This window comes from Macadamia integrifolia, chromosome 13 (genome assembly GCF_013358625.1).
Source record: "Macadamia integrifolia cultivar HAES 741 chromosome 13, SCU_Mint_v3, whole genome shotgun sequence".
In the NCBI taxonomy this organism is placed as follows: domain Eukaryota; kingdom Viridiplantae; phylum Streptophyta; class Magnoliopsida; order Proteales; family Proteaceae; genus Macadamia; species Macadamia integrifolia.
The window spans coordinates 26,397,061-26,418,076 of NC_056569.1; the positions used below are offsets into that span (position 1 = coordinate 26,397,061).

A 21,016-nucleotide genomic window follows, 5' to 3' on the forward strand; every position below is an offset into this window, starting at 1 on the left:
TCGACTTCCCCAACAACGTTTTCGCCAAACCCTGCTGTATCAGAAGATCCTTCATCCTTTGACGCCAGAGGGTGAAATTGTTCTTCCCATTAAACCTCTCGATGTCATACTTGACATTCGATCCCTTCCCTGCCATTGTGATAGTAAACCCTAGAAAACGGAAACCTAGAGCTCTGATACCAATTTGTAGAAATACAACCCTAAAACGATGCAGAAGATAATGAAAAAACAAAACAAACAATGCACATGGATTTTACAAGGTTCGACAAGGTTGCCTACGTCCCCGGTAAGATGAGATCCTGCTTCACTATCAATGGAGAATAGGGTTACAGCGCTCGTCCTCACACCTCTCAGTATTGCTTGAATTACAAAGAAAGAAATCCTCGCTACAAATATATAGCAAAAAAATCCTAATCCGGATTAAACTACAATTGCCCTCAAATGGACCACCGTCCTACTGTCTAAGTGCTGCACCAGTACTCCCTGGATTAAACTGTGACGGAATACAAGACATCATACACCAACATCTCTTTCTATACTTTTAAAGATTTAGTTTTATGGGTTTTCTCTTCCTAAAAAGTTGCACACCACTTAAATAGTTGAGTTGTACAAGGATGAGAAAGTTCATGGATGAGCATTTTCTATGCCCTCTCATATTGGACCCAAAGACCTACACCTTCTCTTCTTAATTTTTTTTTTTTTTTTGTCTTTAAGGGAAAAGGACAGGAATGCTAGCGAGTTACTAGGAATTAGGTATGTGAGCGAATGTAAGCCGTTGGATTAAATAGATTAAATCAATACCATTTGTACTTGTTGTCTTACATAACTTACCCAACCCCGACGCTCTACCATTACTCTTTTTCTCCCTCGCTATCTCCGGCTTCCCCGCTCTCTTCCATAAATTCCGTCACCCCCAATGTTTCCTGCAATAATCAACCAAATCTGATAAAAAATTACAACAGCCTTCCCCACCTTGGCACTCATGTGTTCTTTGCAACACTCCTCCCCCTTTGCCCCACTATTCCCTACTACCAGCTTCAAAATAGAAGGCGGCCATCGAACGAGGCCCCCCCAGCTTTGGATGCTTCACTACCGCCGCAACACCAGCCATTTCCCATCGAATTGTGCATCACCAAAACCATCCAATCATGCATATCATCGTCAACACCTGCACTTCTTCTACTTCTTCTTCTTCCTCTTCCTGCATCCACACCTCAGCTTCTCCTAACCCCTGTTGCAATAGAACCCACCCTAGGAAACCCCAGCCGCCCCTCCTCCTCCTCCACCTCCACCTCCTTTTTCTGCATCCACCCCAGCCGCCCCTATTCACTTAAAGGGGGGTGGGGGGAGTTGAACTTCTTTCATGCTCTACTCAAAGAGGTTAAATTGAAACTTATTAATTTTTGTAGCAATCCCTAATAAAAGAAAAATTATGATGATTCAATTAAATCCCCATTCACTTTGAGAATTTCACAAGCATCACCAGGAAAAGCAAAAGATAAAGAAGAATCAACACAAAAACCATACTCCATTAGTACCTACGAGTTCGAGCTCAGAGTCTTGGATATGTCACCGGAAATCGATCCAAGCTTCTTGAAACTTCGAAGACGAGTGGGAAAGAAATGAAGAAATGGATATTGAAATAATTTCACCTGGAAAAATTAAAGAAGAATCGATCCAGAAACCAGAATCCACAAGTAACTATGCACTCAAAATCTTAGAGATCGTCGCTGAAAATTGTTGAGTTTCTTGAAAATTCGAAGACGTGTTGGGAAAAAATATGAACTGAGAGACTACTAGTAGTGTGCTGTCCACAGATTCACCGAAACCATTTAATGATTTGAGTTCATCGTCAGAGTTTTGTGTATAGAATCCATTGAAACAATTGCAGAAAATTTCTACTTTCTAGTGGGGGCTAGATTTTAAGGATGGGGATGTGGAATCCTAGAAACCCTTCTTCTTCTTCGGGCTTTGCTTTGCAACATCTAATACAAATGGAAATCTATTGAAGATGGTCCGGTTTGTAGACGTAGATTGACAGGAGAGTTTGGAGATCGCTTTGTAGAGTTTGGAGCCGTTTGCAAGCAGGACATGGTAGTTTCCAGTCAAGTAGCATCATCGGTCACCGATCAGTTGCAAAGTGTAGCGGGAAGAGGGAAGAGAAAAGGTGTAGTTACAGTGGATTGAAAGTTTGTACATCTTCTCTTCATCCAACAGTTTAATTCAAATTGACCAAATGTAATAGTCAAAATCTTGCTAGCATACCTAATTCCTAGTTAATGCGTTAACATACCCATCCCTCTCCCTTTCTTTAATTATTTATATTAAAAGAAAGAAGAAAAGAAAAACAAAAGTACACAATAACAAGCTAGAAATTTCAGTCACACCAACAACACTAGGGAACCTCCCCCGCCTTTGATGTTGCCATCAGTAAGGGGCGCCCGCAGGAAAACAAACACCTAAGCTAAAATCAAATTAATCGGAATCTTGCTCTACTTTAATCCTGATAATTAATTTTTTTACCCAAGAATGACCCAGTACTGTGAATAACATGACCCTGGTCATCACGCAGAATGCACTGTACACGCAACCTACCCGGATTTCGCAAAGAGTATCCAAACACATTAAGCTTGACCCATCCAACCGCTGGAACGCACCAGAAAACCTTCATAGCACTGGAATACTGACCTAAGGATGAACTCCGATCCCCTTGATTACCTTCTAACCATTACTGATAGGGAATCAGCACGAACCCTGCTAGCCATGCTTCTTTAAGAGAGAGACCCCTGCTCTTATCCTTTCCACATCCATAGCACTGGATACTTTCTCACCTCTTAAACAATTAAATTGTTGGAAGGATCCGAGAAAGATCATGGACTAGTATTTTTTGTTGACTTTGACTTTTTGAAAGGATAAATAATTGAAAGATCAAAAGGATAAATTATAATCTTGAATCAGCATCACCTCGATAAGCGATCTCCCTATGTTCTTATAAACCAAAAAAAGCTTCTTCTTTGTTATCCTAATTAAAATAGATAAGAGATGGCAGAAGCCTTTGTGAAATCCTTTCTGCAACGATTGAGTTCTTTAAAATTGCAGGAGAATGAAGGTTCTCCATGTCTGCTAGATCAAATAAAAAAGCTACAGAACAGACTTGAAGATATTGCAAACTTTCGTCGAGAAGTAGGTAATTCTAGCAAACAAGAAGATGGATTGATTTCCAATTGGGAGAGCGATTTGATAGAAATAGTAAATGATGCGGTCAATTGTATCGATCAGTGTGTCGCCAAAATTAGAACTCAAGATGGGTCTGATCAGGATCTCTCAATTGCGCAGTTTTGCAGTGAATTAGAGAAGATCGATGAACGTCTTGCCGGAATTTCAAGCCGAAGATCTCAACTTGATATGCCGCCGCTGCCGACATTAGTAGCGAAAGAAGAAATTGGGCTAAGTTCTTCTACTGATGTTGTTGATGTAGTAGGTGAGGAATCTTTTGCCCCCTTTGCATTGAATTATAGAAACTTACCTTCATACCTTAGATCCTGTTTATTCTACTGTTCTCTCTTTCCTGGGAAAATAAGTAGAGGCAGATTGGTTCGGCTACTGGTAGCTGAAGGTATTTTACAAGAAAGACCAGGGGAAGTTATGGAAGATATTGCTGAAGAAAATATCAATGAATTACTTAGCCAAGGAATGCTTCGAGTTGAAATTGGCTACAAAAATGAACTCAAAGTTGTTGACCCTTATCATGAAATCTGTCAACTTGAGCTGCAGCAAGGAGAAGGTATGACTGGCTATCTGGTTTCTGATTCCAATTTTCCTCAGGGTTCCCAAATTGTTTTCATCCACTACCGTGGTGAGACTCTCAAGACAAGCTTCAATGATCATCTAATTGGATCATTACATGTCATTCCAGATTCACAAGGATTAATTCCCGGTGAGTATTGGATTGAAGGCATACCTGACGACCACTGGGCCTGCGTAAGAAATGCCTTACATACCTTCAATTTTTTGAGAGTTTTGGAATTTGAGAATCTTTGTATTAAGAGCTTACCAGAAGAACTAGGAAATCTGATACACTTGAGGTATCTAGGCTTAAAACATTCAACGCTACATGAGATTCCGGAGAGCATAAGAAATCTTCAAAATCTACAAACTTTGGATATTGGATGTTCTAGAATGCGGTTGGCATTGCCAAGTGGAGTTTTGAATCTTCTACGGTTGAGGCACCTTATGCTGTCGATGAATGAAACAAAAGTCCTCTCAGGTATAAGCACATTAACAAACCTTCAAAGTTTAACTGGTTTATACTTGAGACTTGGTATCATCGAAGAATTAAGGAGTTTGACTCAACTGAGGAAGCTGGAATTGAAGGATGTATCCGAAGAACATGCCAACGAGCTCTCTGCTTCTATTATGAAGATGAGAGGACTTGTGTCTTTATCTCTTGATTCAGGAGATCATTGGGGCAAAGAACTATTGCCTACATTGGAGCTATTTTCACCACCACAGTTTATCAGAAAACTTCGCCTAGATGGGTGTCTAGTGGATCTTCCTCACTGGGTCTGCTCCATGGAGAAGCTCACTAAGCTAAGGTTAGGTTTTACCTTTCTACCTGAGGAAGCAGTTTTTCTACTTCAATTGCTTCCTAACTTGAAACATCTAACATTGTGGGAAGCATGCAAGGTCAAGAAAATGAACAAAGAATTTTGTCGGGTAGGTGGGTTTCCTAAGCTGGAGGCACTTGTTATTGCTTCTATGAAACTAATGGAATGGACAGAGATTGAAGAAGGGGCCCTGCCAAGCTTGGTATTCCTCAGCTTCCACAGTTGTCCACGGTTGATGAGTCTTCCAGAAGGACTGCAATATGTCACCACTCTAAAAGAACTGAAGATACTGCCCTTGCACCCAGATCTTGAACGGAGGTTGAAACCTGATGGAGGCAAAGAGAATTACAAGATTAAACACATCCCACTAATACAGTTTCTCCCTTTATCCCTACTCGTATGAGATGAAATGTGATGCCATGTTCTGTCAACTGCAGGAAAAGAAAATTACAAGGTCATGCACATCCCCTGGGTACAAATTTTCTTCAGAATGTAACTTGTTTTTACTTTTCATGCATTTTTCATTTTTAAAGATGATTATTAAACAGAAGGTTATTGGAATAGGCCAAACTCAATATGCTATGTGGTGTGCACTGAATTGCAGGTCACATTGAAGTGATATGAACTACTTTTGGCATCTGTCAATGTATTCATATTTTAAAGGATGGCTGCCAAGCTTGAAATTCCTCCATTTATGTTTTTCATGGTTGATAGCACTTCCAAAATGCTTACAATATACCCTTAATTTGGATCGCATACTCGTCAAATTTTGTAGCTGATCATATACCATCTTAGATGATTTTCTCATGTACCACCAACCATCCAGTTAGCAAATAGATGATGTGGCAGTTCTAACCACTCAGAGTTTGCAGCCAAAAATCATGTGGTCAGATAATTTGTACACAAAATTTCGGATTAAACTAATTATAGTAACATATGGCAGATTTTTAAGGCTGCAAAGATATGTCAATTTCTGCAGGCTGAATCTGCTACTGTAATAAAGCCATCTACTAGAGTTTGGGTATGCTCTTACTGTTCTGTTCTGAGTTCGCAGGTTTCTCTATATTCTGATTTCTTTCCTTATTCTGTGACTCTACTGTGCTAGCTTGTAAAGGGCAGAAACTGATTCTGTTTCTCAGAAATTCTGCAGAATTGTTCCACAGGTCCTTTATATGTAGCACTTGACCTGCATTCTGTGCTGTTCTAATATCCCTAACCTGCTATCTGATATTTCCATTGTTTTGTCTTATGATCCTGTTCAGTCTAAATTCCTTCTAGTAATTCCGGTACGGTTTTAGACTTCATTAGAACCATTCAATATGGGCTTAAGCCATTCTTTTGGAGAAATGCAGTAGCATATGTTACCACATTTTTTAGTAATGCAGACAAAAGGTACGAATGTTCCAACCGGGTGGTCAAGTGGTTGAAACAGCCTCTTGACATTCTCGGGGTAAGGCTGCGTAGTTCTTGTCCCCGAACCTCCCACATGCGGGAGCCTTGTGGACAGGGTACGTAGACTAAAATCATATGGTGATTCTTTCCAAATGTAGATTAATTGGGATCTACTGATGCCAATGATCCTTACCCAAAAATCCGAAACCAAATTAATATTTTCAAGTTGCTGCGAAGCTTCAAACATTGAAGGAAAAGAGAATTTAGAGGTCAAACACATCCAACTGGTATAATTTTCTTCAGAATGTAAACAAAGTTTTCTCATTTTCTTCTTGTTTTAAGATACCTAAGCAAGCCTACTCAGCTTACCATGCGATGTAATTTAGTATGGATTTTAGTACTTCTTGTCACTTCGTTTTTGTTTTTTTTTTTCCTCTTGAAAAGTAATCATCATTAGATTCATGGAACAGATATAAACACATAGTTCTCAAACAGGACTGATAATAAGGATGGTGGTGTTAGGGTCCAAACTGTTCCCAGATTTCAACTTTCCTAACCATACTAAGGAAATTCATGAGAATAACTTCTATTAGATGGCCTAGGAATTGACTGAATCACTATTTAGCTTTCAAAGGAGATTGCTGTAATCCAAGATCAGTTGTCTTGCTTTTCGTGGAGGAGGCATCAGGTTAACTTCAACAGTGGTCCACAATACTCTCTTCATTGTCTGGTGATTTATCTACTTTTTATTGATTTTGGGAATGGTCTGATATCAGAGGTTGGGAGTCAAGCTTAAAGCAAACAGATATAGTAGATTTCTGCTCAATAAATCTTTGGTAGTTTATCAAAGGGTGGGAGTCAAGCCATACAGTCCGTTCTTTGGTAGTTTTCTTAGTCTAGAAGGTATAGTTGGAGTTGGTATGCATTTGGATAAAATAAGATATTGCTTCTACATAAATCCAAAGATAAAACTTTTTTTTTTTTTTGAAATGTTGCAATGATTCCCTTTATTACTAATGGTCTATTTCACTGTGGTTTTGCTTCTAGCCGCTGGAGGGCTTCCCCATTTTGACTCAATACACATGATTTCCAAGATAAAAGCTTTAAGGATCAATTTCTGGGTTTTCTTAAAAGGGAAAAGGCCAGGCACACTGTCCACATATAGCAACTAGCACCCACTGTTTATCTATGTCCTCCCCCTTTGAAATGACCCCTGCCCCTCTTGTATGATGCCCCGTCTCATGTCCCTATTGGTGCCATTCTCTAGCTTGCTGCATGTGTGTGGTGTGCCTATCCCTCTCCCTTAATATGTTTACTAATCATTTAGATCCATGTGATACCATGTTTCAGTGGACCACCCTACTTTGGCAAATCTGGAAAAGAGAGAAACCAGGTTGTATTTAATTAAGTGAATCCATCTATGTACAATACAATTAAAGCTTTTCAATTTTCAGTTGAAAAGGTTAGGAATGCCATTTTAAAGGAGAAGACAACTGGTTGCAAGATCTTATTGCTTGTCATCTATACCACCAATCCCTCCCTCAAACCAATTCATTATATTTACTGATAGGTGTTTGGAAATCAAATACAAGTCTTGGTAGTAGGGGTATTCTTATTAAGGATCATAGAGGGAACGTTGTAGCAGAAATAAGCAAACAGATTGCCGGTTTTTTTGCTGCATCCATGGAAGTAGAGATTGTTCAGGGGACATTACTTTTAGCCAGAAGTGTCAACCTTCAGCATCTGATTATAGACTCAATTTTCAAGTGTTTAATGAGTTTCCTAAACCAGTCCAACCTCTCTTGATTGAGTTGCCCTTGTTTCTTTTTAGCATGAACCACATAATCTGAATGGTGGAAGACCATGTATTAGCTAATGGAGCTTCCAAACTGAAACTATCTATAGTTATCGCCATGCATGTCATAGATGGGGCTGTTTCATGGAACTGGTCCATCCTTGTATGTGCTCCTCTGTTTCTGAAACTGTGGAATACATCCAGAATCAATTAATTTGTGGAATAATATTGACATGTCAATTTACATAGACTTGATCACGTACAACGTTATCAAGTCCTTTCTTCCATTTCTCCATTAAACCTTGGAATAAAAACCTTGATTCAATGGACCTGATTTTCGACCTTGGAAGATTTTTTTCTTCTAACACATATTTTTCCAGACCAATTTAATTGGGAAGGACCGAAAGAGATCTTCTTCTACTCAATTTTCCATGGTGGACTTGACTTTGTGAATGTGATAGCAACAACTGAAAGATGAACACAACGAACAGTGACATTTTCTTGTCTTTCCTTCTTTTCTTCCCCTTCAATCTTTCCTGTCATGCAGGTTGCGAAGGCCTCTCCTCCATTCTTGTATTATTCACTTTATCATTATTTGGTTCGGCTATTGGTGGCTGAAGGTATTTTACAAGGAAGACCAGGGGTAGTCATGTAGGATCTTGCTGAAGAAAATATCAACGAATTAGTTGGCCAAGGGATGCTTCGAGTTGAAATTTTTGAACCTTGGTACAAAAGTGAACTCAAAGTTGTCGACCCTTATCTTAAAATCTGTAGTCATAAGCGGCAGCAGGGAAAAAGTATTGCTGGGAATCTGGATTCAGATTCTAATTTTCCTCAGAGTTCCCGCATAATTTTGATCCCCTACCGTAGTGAAACTATCATGGAAATCTTGAATGAGATCACCCAATTCTATCATTATTTGTCATTCCAGACTACTCACAAGGATTAATTCCCCGTGAGTATTGGGAGGAAGGCCTTCCTGACAACCACCGAGCCTAGGTGAGAAATTCTTTCTAACACCTTAAATTTTTTTGATTGTTGGAGTTTCGGAATCTTAAAGTTAAAAGGCTTTCCAGAAGAAATGGGAAATCTGATACGGTTGAGGTATCTAAGCTTAAAACACTCAGCACTGGATGAGATTCCATAGAGTATAGGCAATCTTCAAAATCTCCAAACTTTGGATATTAGATGGCCTAGAAGGCTGAAGGTACTGCCAAGTGGAGTTTTGAATCTTCTCCAGTTGAGGCACCTTAAGTTGCCATAAAATGGAATAAAAGTCCCACCAGGTATAGGTATATTAACAGACCTCCAGAATATAACTGGTTTATTCCTAAGACCTCTCATCATCCAAGAATTAAGTAGATTGACTCAACTCAAGAAACTGCAATTGAGGGATGTATCTGAAGAAAATTCCAGTGAGCTCTCTGCTTCTATTATGAAGATGAGATGACTTATATATCTCTAGATACAAGAAGTCAAAAGGAGGATGCACTGTTGCCCACATTGGAGCCATTTTCACCACTGTCATTTATCATAAAACTTCACCAAGGTGGGCATCTAATGGATCTACCTGATTAGATCTAAAATTATGTTTTTCCTATCTACCTAAGGAAGCAGTTTTTGTGCTTCAATTTCTTCCCAACTTGAAACATCTAACATTGGGAAAATTGCAAGGCCAAACAAATAAACAAAGAATTTTGCCAGGTGGGTGGGTGGGTTTGCCAAGGCTCTGTTTGGTTGCAATGGGAGTTTAAAGGGAAGGGAAGTGAAATTTTGATACTTTACAAGGAAATGTTTATAATCATTACCCCCTATGATTGTATAAACTGCTTGTTTATTTAACCATATTTAGGAATAATATATTTTACATGTAATTTTTATTTTACTTATTATAGCAAAGGGTTTTGGATGCAAAGTAAAGTGAAATTTTATAACTAAATATGAAATGTTATTAAGTTAATTTTAAAGTCACATGGGTAATGATTACATATGTTTATTTTTTAAGTATGAAAATTTCACTTCCCTTCCCTTTAATTCCTCTTACAACGAAACATAGCCTAAGTTAGAGTACTTATTATTACTTCTTGGAATACTGGAATGAACTGAGATTGATGAAGGGGCATTGCCAAGCTTAGCATATCTTTGCTTCCATGATTGTCTACTGTTGATGACTCTTCCAGGATGACTGCAATATGTCACAACATTAAAAGTACTAAAGATGGTTCCTTTGCACCCAGATCATGCATGGAGATTGAAACGTGATGGAGGTAGAGAGAATTATAAGATCAAACATATCCCACGAATACGTTGTCTCTCTTCATCCCTACGCATGCACATGGGTTGGAATGTGATCCCATGTTCTGTTCCGTGAACTGTAGGAAAACGAAAATTTCAAGTCAAACACTCTAATGGGCACAAATTTCTTTAGAATGTAGATTGTTTTTCCTTTCTATTTTTTAATTTTACTTTGTGGTGTACTCATTCTGTATGGATTTGATTCTTAATTGTAGTTGACATTATAGTGATGTGAGCTACTTATTACATATCTGCAAATGGATTCATATTTTAAAGGAATTTCTCATTTGCTGTTCTCTCACCATGCTTGAATCACCAAATTCTTGCCTTCTAGACCTTAGTCATGATAGGTCTACAACTAGTTGGTAATTTCACATGAAAATGAAAATTTCCCTGCGCTAATTGAGGACTGGGTTGGAGGAGGCACACTTCAACCTCATGGAATAAATTTATGTGGTTCCTTCAAAGTGCATGCGCTGTTCTCTTCCTCACATCATTGGGTAGATAAATTATGAGACCTGGGGCTGGATTTAGGTTTCCAAAGACCCACCCAAACCCCAAAAATCAATTATGAAACCTGGGCTGGTTTTAGGTTTCCATAAACCGATGCCAACCCGCCCGAGTTGCACACTTAGCCTTTTCCATCACCATTCGGTTTTGGCCAAATATAAATGCAAATAAAGATTTTTGCATGACCAGGTTATCTTTGAATCTTTACAGAATAATTCTTGTCAAATATAGCGTTCTAAGCAATAGGATGTAAAACAATAGGGTATACAAAGAAGCCCATGCTCCATTTAGTTGGAAGGGAATTAAAGTGAAGAAAAAGGAATTTTTTAATTTTCAAATATATCATACTATTATATAAAAGCATGTACTTATGCTTCGTGACTAAACTTTTCTTAAACTACTTTACCTTTCTTATTTATTTAAATACCTTTAATTTCTTTATTATCACCTTTCTTTATCTTTCTTATCTTTTCTATTTTTTGGGTATCCTTTGTTCTTTTTTATAAATATTAATTTCATTAAAAATTAGTTTCTTTAATAAAACTCCTACCCACACACACTCTCTCTAATATTTAGAAACTAATATTAATTTCTTTATTAAGTTAACAAAAAAATAATTTCTTTATTAACTCTCACACCTTCCCCTTCTCTCTCTCTCTCTCTCTCTCTCTCTCTCTCTCTCTCTCTCTCTAATATTTAGAAACTAATAACAATTTATTTTTTTTTATTCTTCTAAATCTCTCATGTCCCTCTCCCTAATCTTTCCTCTTTTTTTCTTTTTTATCTCCCACTTTCCTTTAGTATATAATATAATAATAAATTTCATAAATTTTCTGTATTTTCCTTTTTATTCTAAAACTCTCTCTCTCTCTCTCTCTCACGTCTCCCTTCCTCCATTTATCCTTCCCTTACACTTGACCTATATTTACTAAATCATCCTTATCTTTTACTCTTTTTTTTTTTTTTTTTTTTATACTCCCCTGCTTTTTGATTTTTACATCTCTTTCTCCCATGTTCTTTTTAAATACCTAAATTACCTCTCCATTTCACCTGTAACCTTATTATACATTTTTTTTTTTACAAATTGACTAATTCAAAATATGGTTTGAACAAAACCACTTACTTTAACAAAACAAAATAAACTAGAATATATTGCTAAACTTGTGATGATGGATGAGACCAAAAAAAAAAAAAAAATCCTTGATGATTGGATGCGACAAAATAAAAAATTAATAATAATAAATAAACAATATCTTTAAGTGATTCAATATTAATGCATTTAAAAAAAAATTCAAAAATAGAAAAATAATGACATTGGAGTCAAAGAGGGGTTTGAGTTTCAGCCTACAAAGCAACATTTGAACCAAGTAATAATGGAAAGACAAGCCAGTTGACTGGTTCTTGAATTAATAAACCCATGTTTTGAATCAATCAATTTGAAAAAAGTGTAGTAAGAAGTTAGAGGTGAAAAAGAGGGGTAATCTGGGTATTTTAAAAGATTAGGGGAGAAAGAGATGTAAAAATAAAAAAGCAAGGGAGTATGAGAAAAAAGGTAAAAAATAAGGGAGTTTTAGTAAATATAGGCCAGGGAGTGATAGTAAATTTCCCATATTTCTTTCTTTTTTTTCTATCAAACAAACTGTAACACCAAATATGGAATTCAAATCCCACATCTCCCTTCCTCCATCATCTTTCTTTCTCTTTTTTATTCCTCTAAATTCCTCACATCTCCCTACTTAATCTCTCCAATTTTTTTCACTTTTTCCTAGTTTCCGTGTATAATAATTTATTTCATAATTTTCTCGTTGTTTCTTTTCTATTTTTAAAATTCTTTCTCCATCCCATTTTCCTTTTTCTGTCTCACTCACTCTCACATGTCTCCCTCTCTCCATCTTTCTTTCTTTTTCATTTAATAACAGAAGTGCCACCGAATATGGAATTCAAATCGCACGTTTCCCTTCATCTTTCTCTCTTTTTCTTCAACCCACACACAACCCCCCACCCCCCCAAAAAAAAAAAAAAAATTTGACACTAAATATAGAATTCAAATCGCAGCTTGTGGGAATCAAACCCCCCATTCCTTCCTCCTCCACAATAATAGGAAATAAGATTTATACAAAATAGGAAACATGATTTACCATCAGAACTAATCCATTAGTTAATTGAGTAGAAAATATATATATCAAAGAGCAGCATATGGAGAAGGAACTTACAGTTACACTAACACTGATATCTTTGTCCTCTTTTTAAGCCAATTTCCACGAGTGACTTTCTATACACCGGTTTATGTCTCTTTCTTCTTCTCGTTTTTAATAAAGATCTGCCATTTGCCAGGAGTACCAAGATCTGAGCTTGCCTTCATTTAATGCAGAGAGACACAACTGGTTTGACTACTGAGAACAAAGAACTCAAAATGGGGTTGCAGGGTACAGCGTAACAAGCACAGCTACGAGATGGTATGTATATTGGAGAACGAAGTGCTCTATTATTATTTGGTAAGGTTCTTATTGTGCTGGACCAATCCAGATTGTGTCCGTCTTCTTTTTATTGCAAACAAGTGCAATAAGATTTATTATTATTATCATTAGTTTTTTAAATAATAAAAAGTGCAATTAGATTTGATTAGACTGAAACTGAAAATATGTGTTTGGTGCCTTTCAGCTCTGAATAAGACCTTGAGGGATGATGTACAGCGGCTTTGGATATCTACTGGACAATTACCAATTGTCAATGGTAACTCCTTTAACCGAGGATTGCCTACCCAGTTCTTCCCTGGATCCCAGCCTCTAAGCCATTTTGGCAGTCATTAGACCCAGCAGTAGATCCGCACTCAGACATCTCCCAGTGGTCAGCCCCAACAGGATTTCCATCAGAGGACCTAATTGCATCCTTGACCCAATAAATTTGGTGCCAAAGTGTCCTTATGACAAATTGGTAATCACAATTCAGAAGCTAAATTGTTGTAGGTTGGATTTTGTATCTAGACTGTATATATATTAGTATATGTATATGATTATGTGGTGCAGGTAGGGTTGTGAAGAGTGTCTTAATTCGGATCAGTCCTTGCATCGTTTTTACATATAGTTAGGCTTTCCTTAGAATCCGAATAATGTAGCACATCAATTAGCTTCTGATGGACTATCATGTGGATGGTGGATGGTGGATGGATGAACATTTTAGTCCAATTGTCATTAGGAAATGTTGGAGACCAGTTACCTTCGGGTTTGGGTATTGCTTTTTGTGTTTTGACTTCCCTTTATATATGCAGTTCAGATTCATGTCTTACCATTTGTGATTGTTTGCTACAAGAATGGTCAAGGGCATTGAGCTACATTGTGTTTTAGCCAGGCCTATTCTTTTGACTAATGCTCCTAAATCCCCTTTCTCTGGTACAAAAATTTCATTCTTACTATTACTATTAATAGTAATTATTTTCATTTCAGTTCAGTTGTGATTCCAACTTTTGCTGGTCTTATTGGTTTCGATAGTGGCAATTTCTTCGCCTAACAAAAACAAGAATTCGGTATAAAATATGATGATAGGCTTCCATTCATATATCATTCAAGTGGTCCAAATATGGCTTTAATTGCTCATTTCATTGCTGCAGCTGTAATTATTATTTTGAAACTTGATCTCTTGTTCTCAATTGTTTATTTTTATAATTAAATTTTATCTATTTTTTTCCTGGAATGAGTGCATATATTAACTGGGTAGATGAATTTAGTTTTTTATTATTAGTCTTTTTGTTGGAATTGGTGCATATATTAACTGGATTGATACATTTAGTTTTCTGTTAGTCTCCCAACCCCTTAGTTTTCTTCATGTAATGAATAATGTCTCCTATTCAAGTAATGTTGCATGAACCATTTCTTGTTATCTTTCCTATCTTTTTGGGCAGAAAACTGTTAATGGAGGAACTATAAGTTAGCAACCTTTTTGAATAGGAAACTTTATCTCTTGTTCTCTATTATTTTTTTTTTATACTAATTTATTTATTTATTTTTTTTTTGTTGGAATGAGTACATATGTTAACTGGATTGATACATTTAATTCCTTAATATTATTCTTTTTTGCTAAAATGAGTGCACAATACTGGGTAGATGAATTTATTTTTTTATTAGCCTCCCTATCCCTTAGTTGCCTCCTATGCAAGTGTGCTGCATCAACCATTTCTTATTAACTTTCCTTTTTTTTTTTTGGTTAGAAATGTGAACAAGTGGATATGTATAAATTTCTCGTGCAATGTGTATAAAAGTGTTGCCCATGGGTTTTGTCATGTACTTGTTCAAATGTGACATTTCAGGGATGGTATGCATTGAAAAATATGTGTTGGCATTTGGTGGTGAAATATGTGTCAATGGCAGTTTCTTCACTTGGTTCAATTTTTTTTTTTTTTTTTTTACATTTTCTCTTTTTTTTTTTTTTTTTCCAAGTTGTTTAATCCTGAACCACTACTTCCGCCCTATAATACTCGTCCTCATCGGGTCGAGAGAACCTTGAAGACTACGTACCATGATGCCATGACAGACTTCAGCCACGAGGAAAGGAAATTGGTTTACTAATCATTATTTTTGCTTATAATAATGGTTCTCCGTATGGTATGGGACTCCAAATGGATTTTTTATTTGGATGTTGTTTCTCCTTTCAATGTTATTTTGACTTGGAAAGGAAAATGGTGGTCATCCGTCCTAGAAAAGAAAGAAAAAATGATGGTCTATTGTCATCTTTTTACCGTCAAGCCATGGTTGATGTTGAAAGTTGGAGCTGATGTTGTGTTGCACATGGATGCACAAGAAAAGGAAATGATCAGGTTAGTTTCTCATCTTGCTCTTTTGGAACAAATGTGGCTTCCTAACATTGTGAAATGTAATGTGTTATTGCAGGTCTGATTTGAACTGAATTTTTTGGCTTTGAATCCTACACTTTTTTTTGTGGCTCTTTGAAGAGAATGGTGAATAAAAGGGCGAGAAGATGCTATTATCCAAAGAAACACAATGTACCCGTACCAGTTCCTAAGAAATCTATCTATATTAGAGACCAAAACTTATGAAACCTCAGCCATGGGGTAAATCTACCTACATATTTATTTATATACATTCTAAGCCAATAACTTCAATGCAGAATTGATGATTGGTATGAAAAATATATCTAAAATATTGAATTTCATTATTTATCTGAGTAATTTTGCTTTCAATTGTCTTTTTCTTTAGTGTGGTGGTTTGCTTGCTTCTTCCGGCTGATGGCCATGCCGAAGGTGAAAGTGGTATCTGCTACTACTTTTGTTTGAGTTGTGTTCTCTTGTTGGTTTTATCCAGCATTCTCTGTAAATCATTTTCTTCTTCTTTAATACAAATGATCTTTAGCAAAAAAAGTGTTAACTAAAATGGAGAAAATGTTGCACTAGATTACTTGCCATGTCTTACACATTGGTCACCGAATTTGTTACAGAAGTTTGATATAAACTATTTATGGAAGAAAGACGAATCCTCCCATCTGTTTTGCATAACTTTGAAACATATTTGAAAATTGGGTTGAACTCCTAGTTTGTGTGACACCCAAGAATATAGCAAGTACTAGACCTGCATGGGAGATCGGTGAGGTGTCCCTACCAAGAATACGGCAAGTACCAGGGAGTTTGGGAGATCAGTGAGGGTGTGCAAACTTTAGTCCCACATTGCCTAGGGAGAGATTACTAGGCTAGTTGATCTCTAGCTTTCTTAACATGGTATAACGCGTTTTAAAGCCTTGAGGCCTGTGGGCCAAAAAAGATAATATTGTGCAAGGTTAATGGGGCCGAGGCATTTCAATTGGTATCAGAGTAGACCCCGACAGCTTGTGGGGCCACAACAAGCCTTGAGGTCCATGGGTCAAAGAGAATAATATTGTGCAAGGTTAATAGAGCCGGGGCATTATTGTTCATCTCAAAAATCTCTTGACATTTGCCTCTAGCCTCCTAAAGTACATGCTATCAATCTTTATTGTCATTGGATTTTTTATCCCTTAGAATTTCTTATGGAAAGATTTGATATTTGGAAAGGTTGATTGGATTGTCCGCACATTGTTTATAGAAGAACCTCAATTTATAATGGCACTGCATTCAACAAATTTATGTTAGACTATTGATCAACTCTAGTAGCTTTTTATAGTGTTGAACTATCACATCTTCACTTGTTGACGTAAGTACTCTATAATATATATGGTATTTTTTGTTGCAATTTGATACTAAATTTAAAGTTGGAAACTTGGTGAGATATCATACATAACCTCTTCTTTTCTTAGAATGCCTATTTTTGGGGCTTCTTTCTAAATATATTTAATGTTTTGGAGAGGAATTCTGATTTTCATTCTTTTATGCCCTAGGCCACAAGAGGATGAATCTATGAGTAAGACCACCCTCATCGTAAAATATACAAATGACATCCCCACTTATTTAGCCTATTTTGAGGTTTTTTTTTTTCTTGTCATGGTTTGTTAGTATCATATATGATTTTGTACCAAAAAAAAATAAAATGTTGTAATTTTCTATCGTTAGTTAAAATTTAAAATTAATTTAATAATCATCTTAAATTACTAATTGCTTCAATAGATATCATATATGATTGCAATATATTTAGTTTGATGTAGACATTTTGTTCTCTCTCTCTCTCTCTCTCTCTCACACACACACACACACACACATGTGCATTTGCACGTGGCATTTTTACTAGTATACATATATATATATATATATATATTATAATCATTTCCCGTATGACTAAATCATTAACTCCAAATAATTCTATATTTGGATTTTTTTTTATTAATCTACTTTGCATCCAAAACCATTTGCTATAAATTGTAAAACATAAATTACAATCATATGACACTCTTATGCAATTTGGGGCCATGGAAGTGAAGGGTTTTGAACACTACAATAACGGGTTTTAATGGAGAGAGAGAAAATCTCATGGTAGTTTGTGAAGAGGCATGTAAAGGAATCTCAATGGTGGCACTGTGCGATTCCTTTTTCCTAGAATAAAATAGTCAGTTCACCATTTTTTTTTGAAAATATAAATTATATATATATTTTTTTTTGGATGGGGTTGATCTTCATTCATTGGACCTCTTTTTGTGTCCTCAAAGAATTTAACCTTTTTCCAAGCCATTTAATTGGGGAAGGACCAAGAAAGTTCGTGGTTGACTTTCTTATACATAGTTTTCTACAATGTATTTGACTTTCCAAACCATGATTAAAAATTTTTCTCCATACGTTGCTCAATCATTTAAAATCACTGTCAGAAAAATGTAGTTTTACCTTTTGCATTCCCATTTCAAGAATATACAATTAGTGCAATGTAAACAAGGTTTAGGTATAGTGCATTTTTATACATATTTAGATGGAAATACCTAAAACTCAAAAACAAATCACAAGGAAATCCTTGAAACCCCTCATAGGCTTAATCTCTGTACCCTCTAGCCAGCAAAAAAAAAAAGAGGTTGTTTGGGCTTCTAAGTTAGAAATCATGCTCATTATTCGAATTATTCATTGGTTCAATGTAAGAAAATTAAAATTTTCCATTAATTGGTTTGATCTTGATTCCGTGGATCTCTTTTTTTTTTTTTTTTTTTTTGCTAGAAGGTCAGATTTTATTGAATATAAGAAAAAAAATTAATAAGAAATATGATACAAAAGCCTGAAGTGAGCCTCCACCTTCGGCATTGCCATCAGCAGAGGCTCACAACTGCTATCTCAAAAATCTAAAGCGATTACATCCTGCTTTGTCAAGAACTAACTCCTGCTTGATGCGAGGAGGCAAGGAGACATTCTCAGAGGATATCCCAGATTTTACAGCTTCCTTAGCCAAAAAATTCGTAATGGGATTGGCTTCTCTGTAATAGTGAGATATCTTCCATTCAATGTCATTTAAATAGCTAAGGATATGGTTCCACTCTTGAAGAGCAGACCAAGGAATAATCCTGCGGTGAAGGAGGGAAACGACTGCAAAGGAGTCAGACTCAATCCACAGCTGTTGGATGCCTTTATCACGGGCGATCTTAATCCCCTTTAAAGTACTCCAGATCTCTGCCACGAAACTGTTTGAAATTCCAAAGAAAATCTGGTAGCCAATCAACATTTTCCCATCATGGTCCCTCAGGACTCCGCCTCCTCCGGCTCGACCCAGATTGCTAAGCTCGCATCCGTCTGAGCTGAGCTTCACCCAAGAGTGCATAGGCTTGCACTAGTGGATCTCCAAAATAGGAGGGGATGACTGACTGGACTTTTCAAGATGCAGCCTTCCATAGATAATGAGGTCCTTGAGCGACTTTATTGAAAATTTCAATCTGCTACAGAAAAGACCAATCTCCCTTTTGATTCCACTAAAAAGCATAGAAGGGCTTCTCTTTTCCCCTCAAATCTACACTGATTTCTTTCATTCCATATTACTGCTAATGTGGTGAATAAGCCTGTAAACCAAGCCTCTTTCAAACACCAACCTTTCCCCCTATTATTCCACCAGGACGCCATCTCTGCCACAGAGGCTTTTCGAGTCCAGATCACATTAAAAAACTCCGTAGTCTTGCTCCATAAAATAGAAGAAAAATTACATTTCAAGAATAGATGCAAAAATGACTCAGCGCTTGAGCCATATAGATCACACCTAGAAGGGAATTGGATCCTTCTTTTTTGAATCAGGTCATCTGTTGGGAGCTTTTCATGGGGGCAGTGCCATCTCAACAAGGAGATCCTAGGTGGGAGATGATTCCGCCAAATAAGGGAAGACCAAGAAACCGTTGGAGACAAGGATCTCAGGCCTTCCCAGGCTGACTTCACAGAGAATAACCCCATTGGATCAAGGCTCCACATGCACCTGTCCTCTAGAGGCAATGATGGGAGATTTATTTTTTTAATTTTTTGAAAAATCTCACGTAAAAAATTTGACTGCAACAGGGGCCGCGCCCATCTTCCATTTTCAATGAACAGCGCCATAGGATGGGAGAGGTTTGACAGCTCCTCTTCTTCTAAGATTGATAGGGTATGAATAGAATTTGGACCTATCCAGTTATCATTCCAGAAATCAAATCTTTTGCCGCTGCCAATGACCCATCTCTCATGATCAGAGATAAAATTCCACATTTTTTTAACCCTAGGCCAACTAGAAGAGCACTTGTAGGATCTCCTGAAATGATCATTGCCTGTAAAAAATCTAGCTTGAATGAGCCTGCTCAGCTGGGAATCTTCCTTCTTGATCTTCCAAGTCAATTTAGCAAACAAAGCCATGTTGACCTCGTGGAGTCTTCTTATTCCCAAGCCGCCCTCCTTTTTGGGCTTACAAATTGAGTCCCATTTCATAGTGGTTGCTCTGGTGGAATCGATCTCCCCCATCTAGATAAAGTTTCTCATCCATTTTTCAAGGAATTTTATTAATGTCGCAGGCCACCAATAAACTGAAAAACTGTGCAGAGGAATTCCAGATATAACCGGCTTAACCAACTCCACTCTTCTAGCCATGGAGAGGAGTTTCCCTTTCCAGCCAGCAAGCTTGGCTTTAATTCTATCCATCACAGGGAGGAGGGGGTCCCTTTTGACACGTCCTTGGAATATTTCAACTCCAAGATACTTGGTAGGAAAATTGCAGCAAGGAATAGGAAGCTCTTCAGCAATCCACTGCTTCCTTATAGGGGGAATTTTTCCCAAAAATAATTTAATTTTTTCCAAATTGAAAAACTGATCTGAGCATCTTTGGTAAAGAGAAAGAAAGGAATTTAAGTTCCTAACATACCTCTTGGTGGCGATCATAAAGATGAAAACATCATTTGCAAATAAGAGATGGAAGGGCACTTCAGCTCCACGTGGGCCTGCTAGCGGTTTGATCAAATCTTTCGCAGATAAATCAGCCATACCATGGCATAGGACCTCCTCAGCAATAATAAACAGAAGACGAGAGATGGGGTCCCCTTGACAGAGCCCTTTGCTAACGTCAAAAAAACCTACCGGACCACCATTGAGAAGAATAGAAATTCTAGCAGTCTTGAGAATGGTATGGATCCTCCCAATCATTTTCTCAAAAAACTCGAATCTTCTAAGGACATGGAACAGAAAGTCCCAAGAAATAGTGTCGAAGGATTTTCTGATATCAATGTTCAAACCAAGACCAACTCCCCTTGATAAACGCCCCATTAAATTTTCCAGCTCAAAAGCGAGGCCAATGTTAGTCTGAATGACTTTTCTTTTCTGAAAAGCACCTTGCTCCTGAGAATTGATTCTTGGAAGAACAACAGAGATGCGAGACACCATAATTTTTGAAAGAATTTTATAGAAAAAATTCCCCATACATAATGGTCAGAATTTTTCCATAGACCGAGCCCATCCACCATAGGAATTAGTAACAAGAAATTATTATTTATTCCGTTAAGGAGAATACCTAAAGAGAAGAAA

The 21,016-nt window shown here is 37.0% G+C and overlaps 1 protein-coding gene across 2 annotated transcripts; it reads left to right on the plus strand.

The window, feature by feature from the left end:
- Nucleotides 1-2,963: 2,963 nt before the first annotated feature.
- Nucleotides 2,964-5,272, plus strand: LOC122059240 (disease resistance protein RPM1-like). Of its 2 annotated transcripts, none has more exons than XM_042621927.1 (2): nt 2,964-3,784; nt 3,917-5,272. In XM_042621927.1, the coding sequence occupies exons 1-2, from the start codon at nt 3,043-3,045 to the stop codon at nt 5,008-5,010; spliced, it is 1,836 nt and encodes a 611-aa protein (XP_042477861.1). In that variant the 5' UTR covers nt 2,964-3,042; the 3' UTR covers nt 5,011-5,272. The 2 variants fall into 2 exon arrangements, with proteins under 2 accessions (XP_042477861.1, XP_042477862.1); XM_042621928.1 differs by having other exon boundaries at nt 2,964-4,595; nt 4,679-4,780.
- Nucleotides 5,273-21,016: the final 15,744 nt, after the last annotated feature.